The 12,410-nt window shown below is 41.8% G+C and overlaps 2 protein-coding genes across 3 annotated transcripts in view; one reads left to right on the top strand and one right to left on the bottom strand.

Moving 5' to 3' along the window:
• Positions 1-8,767, bottom strand: part of HSD11B1 (hydroxysteroid 11-beta dehydrogenase 1) — a 43,670-nt gene extending 34,903 nt beyond the window's left edge. The window contains exons 1-4 of the mRNA XM_049858579.1: positions 8,488-8,767; positions 7,160-7,290; positions 6,273-6,384; positions 5,968-6,153 (exon numbers count right to left, since the gene is read on the bottom strand). Coding sequence (XP_049714536.1) covers positions 5,968-6,153; positions 6,273-6,384; positions 7,160-7,290; positions 8,488-8,575 — 517 coding nt within the window. The 5' untranslated portion in view covers positions 8,576-8,767. The remainder of the gene's footprint in view (positions 1-5,967; positions 6,154-6,272; positions 6,385-7,159; positions 7,291-8,487) is intronic.
• C18H1orf74 (chromosome 18 C1orf74 homolog) overlaps positions 1-12,410 on the top strand; it is a 145,586-nt gene that overhangs the window by 106,156 nt on the left and 27,020 nt on the right. The gene's annotated exons all lie outside the window — the stretch shown is intronic.

The raw sequence follows: 12,410 nt of genomic DNA, 5'->3' as shown, positions 1-12,410 counted from the left end.
CTTTGGTTACGCCTGGTAGATTCAAACTGCCAACCTTTAGATTAGCGGCCATAGCTCTTAACCATTACACCGCCAGGGTTTCCAACTTTGGTGAAGGGTAAGACAATACACAATTCCGGGGATGTCAGCACAACTTAACCAAGGCAAGGTCATGGAAGCTCCATAGACACATCCAAACTCCCTGAGGGACTGAATTAGTGGGCTGAGGGCTGGGAACAGTGGTCTTGGGGACATCTAGCTCAATAGGCATAACATAGTGTATAAAGAAAATGTTCTACATCCTCCTTTGGTGAGTACCACCTGGGGTCTTAAAAGCCTGTGAGTAGCTATCTAAGATATTCCACTGGTCTCATCCCTTCGGGAACAAGGGAGAATGAAGGAAACTAAAGACACAAGGGAAAGATTAGTCCAAAGGAATAATGGATCACAACTACCACAGCCTCTACAAGTCTGAGTCCAGTACAACTAGATGGTGCCCAGCTACCACCACTGGCTGCTCTGATAGGGATCACAATAGAGGGTCCCGGATAGAGCTGGAGAGAAATGTAGAACAAAATTCAAACTCATAAAAATAGACCAGACTTACTGGTTTGACAGAGACTGGAGAAATGTCGAGAGTATGGCCCCTAAGACACCCTAGACACCCTTTTAACTCAGTACTGAAGTCACTCCTGAGGTTCACTCTTCAGCCAAAGATTAGACAGGCCCATATAACAAAACGAGACTAAACGGGCACACCAGCCCAGGGGCCAGAACGAGAAGGCGGGGCGGGGGATAGGAAGCTGGAAATGGGGAACCCAAGGCCAAAAAGAAGAAAGCATTGATATGTTGTGTGGTTGGCAACCAATGTCACAAAACAAGATGGGTATTAATTGTTTAATGAGAAACTGATTTGCTCTGTAAACGTCTATCTAAAGTACAATTAAAAAGACAAACAAAAAAACCCCAAAACCTATATTCATATGCATAAACACTTTCATTCACTGTGGAGTTTTCATTCCCTGAAAATTATTACTGGGTAGTTAGATTTAAGGTAAAGATGCATCTCTTCTCAGAAAAATTAGAACCATTGGGATGAGGGATGAACCTCCTCTCTCCACCCTAGTTCCCAGGCCCCTTCACATATAGAATTTGACCCCCCACTGCACCCCAAATACATGCATACATTGAGACATTGATCCACCATTCAGGAAGGAGTGGATATGCCAGAGCTGAGAGCTGAGAGCAGAGGTGAGATTAACATCTGTATGTTCTTGTCTTTACGGAAACAACATTGTGAATATTCCAAATCCTGTTAGTTGATACATGTAGTTGAAAAGCCTGTTGTTTTTTTCCTCCCGTTACTGTTGAATTCTTGAAATAAATTTAGACCAATCAGGTTAAAGTCCAACAAGCGACTTTATCAGTTCATCTGAGTTTTCCTGCAGAAGCATTGTCTTACAAGGTATTTGCCCCTGAAGTCAGAATCCACTCAATGGCAAAGGGTGTTTTTAGTCAGCTCATATCAACAAAACCAAATCTGTTTCCACTGAGTTGATTGACTCGTAATGTGCCTGAAATACCGCATATTTACATAAAAAATAGTACAAAGCAATGCTGTGAATGAGTAAACCAGAAATGAGTACATTTGGATAAGACTTAAAAATATATGTGTCTTGAATGTTAATCTTTTTTAAAAAAGATTTACTTGGAGAAAAATGAGTATTTGGCAACACTTATTGAGCTTCCAAAGAGAGGTTTGGGCATTCAGAGGTTAATAACAAAGTTCCTTTATTCCTTTTGATGTGTTGTCATGTTGAATGTTTAAAGAAACCCAGTCTTTTATTATTTTTGTTGTTGTTAGGTGATGTTGAGTTGGTTCTGACCCATAGCGACCCTGTGTATAACAGAGCGAAACACTGGCCGGTACGGCGCCATTGTTGTGATTGTGGCTATGCTTGAGCCCATTGTTTCGGACACTGGGTCGGTCCATCCCTTTTAGGGTCTTCCTCTTTTTCTCAGACCCTTTACTTTACCAAGCATGATGTCCTTCTCCAGGGACTGATTCCTCCTGATAACATGTCCAAAGTATGTGCTCTGTGGAGCATTCTGGCTGTACTTCTTCCAAGACAGGTTTGTTCTTTTGGCAGTCCATTGTATATTCGATATTCTTCACCGACACTGTAATTTGAAGGTGTCTACTCTTCTTCGGTCTTCCTTATTCATTGTCCAGCTTTTGCATGCATATGAGATGGTTTTTAGTTCTACTTAAAAATATGGCCTTTATTTTCCTTGGTCCAGAAGAATTACTATGCCTACACTTATGTTTGTCCAGTGTGTTTAGCATTTGTATCATTATTATTAGTATTTCGATCACCAGTGAATCCAAAAAAGAGGAAGAGAAAGGAAGTTAGATTTCTGAAAGTAACTTACTGAATTGTAGAGAGGAAGAGGAAATGTTTAAGTGGTTCTGTGGAATACTGAAGACGTCATATGCAGTGCGATTAAATGGATTTGGGAAAAAGAAAGGAACAGAGGGGTGATAGGGTTTGTCCATGATTCCCCTGAGAAGGAATAAAGGAGAGGAGGAGAAACAGCATTAAGAGCTCTGTTTTAGCCATCATGTGTGTAACATGGTTGTGGGGTTCACAAAGCCAAGGGGCCCAGACATGGAATAAACTTTACTTTTCTGTAACTGAACCTAAATCAAGAAGACTCATTTTAACTAACAGCAGATAAATCTTTTCCAGATGTTTCCAAGTATTCTCTGCCCGATCCAGTGATTTTTTTCAATTAAATTCAAGCATTATAATCTCTGTCTCTGTTTCATAAATACCATTTAGGCATTCTCTTTTACTTCTTTTTCATCTCCCACTGTCCCCTGTATAGAAGAGTTTTTTTTTTTTTTTTTGTGATGGACTTTGGATATGAATGAGAGTGGGTCTCGGGTGTGTGTGTTCATGATGTGGGGTATACATGTGAGGTAGACTGGAGGGTAAGATTCCTTCTAGTCTTGTGTACTTTTTGGCCATGGGTGATATGAGAGAGACTGTTACTTGTTTATCAACAAGTGTCTTTTATAGAAATGGAATTTCTGATTTTTAGATGGATACATGGCCACTTTGAATAAAGACCATAATTGCAGCCAGGAATGGTCACTGGAGGAGCCCTGGTATCACAGTGGTTAAAGTGCTTGGCTGCTAACTGAAAGGTCGGCAGTTCCAGCTCACGAGCTGCTTGCTCTGTGGGAGAAAGATTCGGCAGTTTGCTTCCATGAAGATTACAGTCTTGGAAACCCTATGGGGGAGTTCTACTGTGTCCTGTAGGGTCACTGTGAGTTGGAATCAACTTGATGGCAAGGGGCTGGGTGGCCACTGGTATGTGAGCTAACGGGAAATATTCAACTTTCAAGCTATATCCTTCTTTCTCCATTCTCTCTGCTAAAATTCAGACATAATGATGAGCCATCTTGGACATATAGATGAGGGTAACAGCCTAGGGATGGCATTGCTAAGATAGAAAGAGTCTGGGTTCCTGGACATCCTCATGTCGCAGGAAGAACTACCATATTAGCCTTGGACTGCCTACCCTAGGCTGTTTTATGAAAGAAAAATAAATTTTCAGTTTTTTTAAGCCTTTGTAAATTTGGGTCTTTGTTATAGCAGCTGAACTTATATCCAAACTAATACATGATAGAAAGAGGGGAGCCTAGACAATGTAACTGGATGTTACATATACTTAGAGGCTTAATCAGAGGTGCCAAAAAAAGGTGTTGACTGGTAGAGGGATGTGTACTATAAGGAATTTTCCAGACGAACAATACTGTCTATGTTGATGCTAAAGAAGTAGCTGAGCCTTTGCAGAACGTATTGAAAGATAGGATATCTCTCAGGAATCCTAACAGACAGGAGCGTACATTTCCTTGGCAATGTAGCGCAATACCTGAAAATGTGTTGGGGACGACAACAACTGTTCGTTACTGTAATTCAATATACAGCTTAGGGTGTTCCCTGGAAGGAATGATTAAAACTCTAACCCATACTCTTTGGCGGACCTTAGGATCAATTTGAGGTTTAGCATCACATGTTTGTAGAATCCAGAATTTAAAGTGGAAGGATTAATGAGCATTATTGCACACTATTTAAAAGAACACACCATAGAATTTCCAGAGAAAGCAGTGTGTCTGTATTTTGCAAGTTCACAGACACACATCAGAGCAAACAGGCTGACCCTTCTCACTTATATAAACACTAGACATGAGGAGTAGTAGTCCAACTAAATGTCCACCTCCCAGAGTACACAAAATACAAGGCGACGTTTGGTGGGTAGACAAGACGTGGGAAGAGATGTTATCAGAACTTTATCATGTCCTTAGGCTTCTACAGTAAATATGTTCCTTCTGAGCATAGTTAGATGGTGTGTTATTGAAATTAAAATTCCGCAACCAAAGGTGATGCACATCCTAGAGTGAATGTTATTTAAACAGGCGGAATTAGTGAAGCCACCTCCACCATGGCTTATTTGGATGGGCTGGGGATGTGCCCAGCACCCTCACACTCAGTATGCATCCGGAAGCTCTCCATTCCTTTCAGCCCAGAGAGAGGCTGCCTTTGGGAGGGGTGGGGAGTCTGTGTTTTCTGGGAAGCACAGGAATGCATATCAATCACTCTGTTTGGTGGGTCACACAAGACGAGCTCCCATTTTATCCCATCACTATTCAGACCTTTCCTGGGCCGGAAAATAGAGCTTTTTACAACATAGATGGTATTACTGGTTACCATAATAACAAACGTTTGTAAAGTACCTAACAATCGACAGAGTCCTAGGTTATTTGTTTTTACATTGCCAGGAACCACATTGAGAAGGCTGATTTGGATCCTGGTGTGTTAACCTTCCAGCCACTTTCTTTTAACCAACTGATTTACAAAGAGATATCAAACTGCTCTCCTGGACTCATGCTGACATGGGCCTAGGAATCCCCCAAGCTGAAACTCTCTGTTTTTTTTTGTTGGCATCAGGGGCCTTTCTTGATTCCACATAGCTCTCTTGAACATTTCTCCTCTGTATGCACAGCCTCTCTATTCAGTACAAAAACAAACAAAAAACCCTTTGCCATCGAGTTGATTCCGACTCATAGTGACCCTATAGGATAGAGTAGAACTGCTCCATAGTTTTCCCAAGGAGCGACTGGTGAATTCGAGCTGCCAGCCTTTTGGTTAGCAGCCGAGCTCTTAACCACTACGCCACCAGGGCCCTCTATTCAGTTGGTTCTTTAAATTGGATTTTTAATGCAGCAAGTTCAAATTTTGGAGAATATGGCAATATATATATATATATATATAAAAATATATATATAGGCAGGTCTATTACTAGTATGTTTTCATTTCACTTTGCCTTAGCTTAACCCACTTACCAGGCAACTGCACATTGTTAAAGTATTTCACTTTTCTGTTTTACCTTTGCATCAACTAACCTTATTGACCTAGAACTCTAGGTAACAGAGGAAGCAAAATCTTTTTTTCACCCATATATGCCCATGTGTATATATGTGACCAGGTGTCTCTCGTAGGATCAGGACAGGCTGTACCTCCAGCAGCCTTTCAATGTCCACCTGGTCTTCCATTTGCTGATCATAAGCCACCAGGCTTCTGGTGGGCACCCTGAACTGCTCCTCTCTGTTGTTTATTTTCAGGGATTTTGTAGCCCACCAACCTTGATCAACCCTTCTTTTTTTACAGTCCAACTTATTCTCAACAGCTCCCCTTTCACTCAGCATGCATATCCCTCACTGAGTTTATATACTCAAATCTCTAGTTAATGTATCTTACTGCCCAGGCATATGAGCAGACTGTTAATCAGCTTTGGCTTAATATCACTGTGAGCATTTCAACTTCAAGTTTATATTGTGTTACTTGTCTGTATGGTAACAGGTAAACTCATGGCACTTCTCCTAGCCCTACCTTCCACACGGTTCCCTGTTCCACTTACCTGCTGTTGAGGAGACCACAACAATGCTTCCATTGCTTTGCTTCAGCATGGGCAAGGCAGCTACACTCAGGACCACATAACTGAGGAAGTTGACCTCCATACTTTTGCGCACGTAGTCGATCTCATTGTTAAATAAATTCATAGATGTGTTGGTGATGTGGTTGAGAATGAGCATGTCTAGCCCCCCTGCAAGAGATGGCTGTGTTGAGAGAAACCGTTTGGGATTGGTTCTTTCCCTCCCCAAAGCTCGCTGGTGACTGACTCCTAGTGTAAAGTCAGGGAGGAGGGAGGAGAAGCAGCCTTACCCATGAGCTTTCCTGCTTTGGCAATGAATTGCTCTGCGAAGGTCATGTCCTCCATGGTGCCAGCAATGTAGTGTGCTGAGGCTGCTCCCAGCTCCAGGCAGTGGGATACCACCTGTAGGGACATGGCAGCTGTGGCATCAGTCTTGGCTGCAGACCCCGGGGGACAGTCTCAGAAGTAATGGGAATTTAAGTGAGAGGTTGCTCACAGCCCTGTTTTGATAAGATACAGTAGCAGTGTGTGTGTGTGGCTAAATAAATCCGATCCGATCATTGTCCTTTGTGTGAATACTTTCTGGAACAAGGTGGAGTGTAAATGGATAAATTTTCACTGTGCTGGGGGTTAAGTCCATGATTTATGCTCATAGGTTTCTGTAAATGTATGCTTATGAACATATTAAGGGTATGGGTACTGCTTTCTATGTGGGTGACGTTAAGTCTGTGGGTGTTCATATATCCTTGTGTTTGTGAGTCTGACAATATGAGAAGGCAAGCAGGTGAGAGTTGCTGTGGGTAGGAGAATATGTATTCATGAGTATATACTAGAATTTTGGTATCTGAATACATATCTGTATATTTATGAGTCCCTGTATAAAAGTGCGTGAAATAGCCACGTCTGTGACCACAGATAGCCCGAGAACTTGCATCTGAGTATGCAGTATACATGTGTGTATGGGAGCAAATGCCTAAATGCATATACTTATATCCCTGTGGGGTTTGAGCCTGCATATGAGAATATAAATATATGTATGTTTGTGTGTATATGTGTATATGTACCCAAAAAATATGGAAGTGCTAGCTTCTGTGTGTCTGTGTGTATACATGTGAGTATATTTAAGAATACACGTGGGCAATGAGAGTACATAAGTCTGTGGGCACAGAACCCTCACCTTCTGTAGAGTTTCCTTTGATCGTGCGGTTACCATCACATGGGCTCCCATCTTCGCCAGCTGATAGGCCATCTCCTCTCCAATCCCTTTGCTGGCCCCTGTGACAATCACTTTCTTTCCTTTGAGCATCTCTGGGAAACCCCAAAAGGACGTGAGGACTATACCCAACTTGGCAGCAATGTCCCTTCCTCCTTCCTTTCTGTATGTGGCAGCCTTATCTCAATGTTTAACTTTCCAAGTCTACGGTCTCAGATAATTTGGCTTCAGCCTGTGCACTGAAGGGGCACTGCACGTCTTCAGTGAATACGCTCTGAAATGGGGGTTTGGCTAGGTTGCCCAAGACCAGGCCTCCCTGTGGCTCCTTCTGAAAATGCCCATAGGCAGAGGTCACAGGACAAGATCAGGAAGGCTATGCTTCAGGTAAAATGCAGAGCTCATAGGACAAGGCCAGGAAGGTCATGGGTCAGGTAAAATACAGAGTTCATAGGACAAGGCCAGGAAGGCCATGGGTCAGGTAAAATACAGAGTTCATAGGACAAGACCAGGAAGGCCATGGGCCAGGTAAAATGCAGAGTTCATAGGACAAGGCCAGGAAGGCCATGGGTCAGGTAAAATACAGAGTTCATAGGACAAGACCAGGAAGGCCATAGGTCAGGTAAAATACAGAGTTCATAGGACAAGGCCAGGAAGCCAATGGGTCAGGTAAAATACAGAGTTCATGGGATAAGACCAGGAAGGCCATGGGTCAGGTAAAATGCAGAGTTCATAGGACAAGGCCAGGAAGGCCATGGTTCAGGTAAAATGCAGAGTTCGTAGGAAAAGACCAGGGAGGCCATGGGTCAGATACAATACTAGAGTTCCAGACATTTTTGGACTTACCCAGTTCTTCTCAATTCAAAGAAAATTTTAAAAAGCAATTAAAACACATATGTTCATAGATTCCAGGGATCTTCCCGTGCTTCTATTTAGTTCAGTTCCAGAGTTCTTTCTGCTTCCTACTTATCAGTCTCTCCACTGAGCCTAATTATCTGGCTGAGTTGTGTGTTTTGGAATTCACCTTCATTTTTGTAGAGGACTTGAAATTGTGTTCCATTAAGGACGCCAAATAAAGCATGGCCTATTTGGCATTCTTTTGGCTACAGGATTGCCCCTCCCCACATCCCTCCTGCCCACAGCCTATGCTGGAGGACACAGAAATACAGTCCCACCTCAGGATACCCTCTTTTTCAGCATTTTTGGGGATCAGGAACTCATCTTGATCCTCAGGAATACTCCAGTACCCTGTGTTTTTAACCTGTTCCTCCAAAATGAGACACATTGGTACTTACCTGGTCTGAATTCCTCGTTTGCAGAATAGAAGTAGTAGGCCAAGAAGAGCACCCAAAGGGGGAGGAGATATTTTTTCACAAAAGCCATCAGGCAGGGACCTGGCCCGCAGAGCCCTGTAGGACACACAGAGAGAACCTACAGAGCTTTCTACAACCTCCTAGGCGGGTAGCAGCCTCTGAATTGTGACATCAGGGACGAGGGAGGTTGGAGTAGTCTCAGGCAGTGCTTGCCAATTTCTCTGTCAGAGTAGTGATTGGCCTTGGGTGGGATCCCATTTGTCCTGGCAGCCTTCGCGGTGGATTTCATAATGGACAATGTTTACTCCATTTCATTGAGCAAGAGGAGACTTCCAGATGGCCAAGCTCATGCCTGCACAAGACTGGGTTCCTGAGCATCCCTACTTGAAGCCCACCTTCCCCTTAACACCACTTACGCTAGGGATCAACTACCTTTCAAAAGTGGTATGTCAGAGACAGAGAGTGTGTGTGGGCTTCTGGGGAAGTGTGAGTAATAGCAAGGAGAGCCAAATCCGAGTCAGTCTCACTCAGTCCCACCCCCAGTCAGAAGCAATTAAAAATAACAGCGAAATAAGCTTATGAAAAAATGTGCACATCTTGGAAAAAAAAATAAAAGCAAACAAGCCCTATAAGCCCCACACTCAAATTGAATGAAAAATTATTACAACATCAAAGGAGAATTGCAAACCAGCCAGAACCCAGATGACGGGAAACCCAAGACCGGTTCAAGACTCTCAGGCAAGTGCAACGGAACGTACACTTATTACTTTAACAGAGAATAAAGAGGAGATAAGGAGTGCCAAAAAAAAAAAAAAAAAAAAAGACACTAAGCTATTAAACTGGGTCTTGTAAATGCTATAAAGGAACAAGAAACATGGAGAGGATGCTAGAAAGATTCAAGACCACACCAGGCGCAGAAGAAAAAAGAACCAGTACTACTGAAGAGAAGCTTGCCTGGGAAGCACACATCCCAGCTCAGAATAGATCTGGTAACAAGTAAGAGAGGAGGGACCCCTAGCAGCTTTGGACTTATCAATTCAAAGAAAATTTAAAAGTGGGGCCATGGCCTGAACTCAGCAAGGAACAGCCCTCAAAGAAAGAATTTAAGGTGTGTCACTGAAGGCTTTCAACTTAAAACCAACCAACCAAACCGTGGAAATCACTCCACCACAAAAAAACCCAGGATTCCACAAGTTATCAATAAAAAAAAAAAAAGAAAACAATTTAAACGTGACAATAAAAATGGCAACAGTGCTTTGGAGGAGGGATCACACTTAGCGGAAATTCACAAAAGATTAAGAAAAATCAAATTATGACCCTAAGTACAGTATCTGGAAATACTGAATTTTCACTTCAGAGTAGGGGAAACTAAGACCCAGAGGAGATGAAACAGTTTGTCAACAAAGGCCCACAGCTGTGAAGTTCACTTCCAGAAAACAGTGGAGATCTGACAACAGTTAAGCGTAGATCTCAAGGTTCACAGAGGACAAAATAAAAAATAAGTAAGAAAATTCAAGTAGAAAATTAGATTACATACTCTCAGGAAAAAATGCAAGATTATATATATATATAATTCTATAAAAAATTTTATACACTCCCAAGGTATGTTACAGACTAAACTCCGGTTTCATTCCTAGAGGGAAGGACGTTTGTTTTACTTAAAAACTGGAACCAGTTGCTGACGGGTTGACTCTGACTCATGGAGACCTCATGTGTGTCCGAGTAGACACAAGGTTTTCAGTGGCTGAGTTTTTGAAGTTACCCGTTTATACCACGCAGGGACTCCTGTTGTACTTAATATTATACTATTTATAGTAAAATCACAGTAAACAATGAAAAGCTGCTTTAAATTATGAAGATGCTGAAAGAATAGAAAGATGGGTGGACCTGGGAAGTTTATTGTCTGACAAAAAGAAATAAAGAATTTTAAAGTCCACTACGTTATATTAATTTTTTAAAAGGAAAACTGACAGTGAGTGAGATAAACTTGCAGGGTGATAGAACATAAAAGAAATGTATCATCTATTGCTGACTGCTGGCTGAATTAAAAAATAAAATTCAACATTGTGCTGCCTCAAAACACACATTTAAACCCAGAGGCTCAAACAGATTAATAATGAGATGGCCTATTAGTATCATGCTAGAAAATAAGGATATAGAAAAGGTATATGACGAAGTCATTTTCATATTATTAGAAGACATCATTTTCTATAGAACGCATTGTTGAGAAACAAGGACAATGTGTAATGGTAGGTGATACATTAAGTCAGCAATTCTCAAACTTTTTGGTCTCAGAACCCCTTTACACTTTTAAAAATTACCAAGGACCTCAAAGAACTTTTGTATACGTAGGTAAAATATCATTGTATTTATAATGCTTTAATATTAATGTATTAATACATTGATAATGATATTAATGTATTAGAAATTAAGACAGAGATTTTTAAATGCAAGAATACATAAGCATACATCTCGTTGCAATCAAACTGATGATGGCATACATGCCCTGTAGCCTCTAGAAAACTGGGTAAGAGAACCAGTGGTAAAAAGGCAAATAATGTCTTTATATAATTATAAAGATAGTTTTGACTTTTCACACTTCCAAGAGGGGACCCATGGAGACCAGGCTTTGACCACATTATGTAATGGAAACAAAAACTGCTGTGTGCCCACGTTTACATGCCTGGTTCTCTCATTAACTCGTAGCTTCTGGAGGACATGGACTATGGTTTTCATCTTAGCTTCTCTCCATTCCCCCCAGCCTTGCTTCAGAATAGGCTTTCTTCAGACTTTTGTGTTCTAATGTTTCTGAGATGCTGCAGCAATGAGGAAATTGCCATCTTCTTGGGTATGAGTTGCCATCAAGATGATTCCAACTCATGGTGACCCTCTGTGTGTCAGAGTAGAATTGTGCTCCATAGGGTTCCAATGGCTGATTTTTTGGAGGTAGATTGGCAGGCCTTTCTTCCGAGGCACCTCTGGGTATACTCAAACCTCCAACCTTTTGGTTAGCAGCTGAGCACGTTAACCATTTGTACCATCCAGGGTCTTGTCTTCCTGGAACTTTATTTAATCCAGAGAAATCACTGTGATTCAGCATCCCAGTCAGAACAGATCAACTCCTATCTCTTAATCCATTTCCAGTGGTTCTCACTAAATTAAAAAATATGTATATTAAAGACAAAAAAGAAATAGGATTGTTTCACCTAGCATTTACTTCAACTCAGATTTTTACCAAATAAATTTCTTTTTGCTGCTATAGCAATGAAGCTAGCTGTTCACTTAGCTTTGTGGTGCCCCTCCTTTGTAATGAATCTTCATTTTAGAGCCTGCTTTCAGCTAGTATGCTAAACACAACCTGGCAGCTTTCAAATACCACAGAGTGGGTTCCTCCCAGCTGGAGGTGTGAAGTCAGAGCCTAGCCAGGAGTTCTCTCAGATTTGATCATGTCAACTTGAATAAATGGAGTCAGGGAAAAGCAACAAGGTAAATCATAGGGATTGAATGGAGAAAGGGATCATGGGTAGGAGCCAGCTCTGAGAAGGTTAATAAACCAAAAACCAAGCCCACTGCCCACAGGTTCATTCTGACTCATAGAGACTCCACAGGACAGAGAAGAACTGCCCCACAGAGTTTCCAAGGAGCAGCTGGTGGATTCGAACTGCCGACCTGTTGGTTAGCAGCCGAGTTCTTAACCACTATAACACCAGAAGCCCTGGTGGCACAGTGGTTAAGAGTTTGGCTACTAACCAAAAGGTATCAACAATTCAAATCTGCCTCCTGCTCTTTGGAAACTCTATAGGGCAATTCTGCTCTGCCCCATAGGATTGCTATGAGTCGAAATTGACTCGACAGCAACAGGTCCAGTAGTTTTGTTAAGAAAGTGGCCTCTTACTTTTTTTTTA

This window comes from Elephas maximus, chromosome 18, assembly GCF_024166365.1.
Source record: "Elephas maximus indicus isolate mEleMax1 chromosome 18, mEleMax1 primary haplotype, whole genome shotgun sequence".
NCBI lineage: Eukaryota > Metazoa > Chordata > Mammalia > Proboscidea > Elephantidae > Elephas > Elephas maximus.
This window is presented reverse-complemented; position numbering and strand designations above follow the sequence as displayed.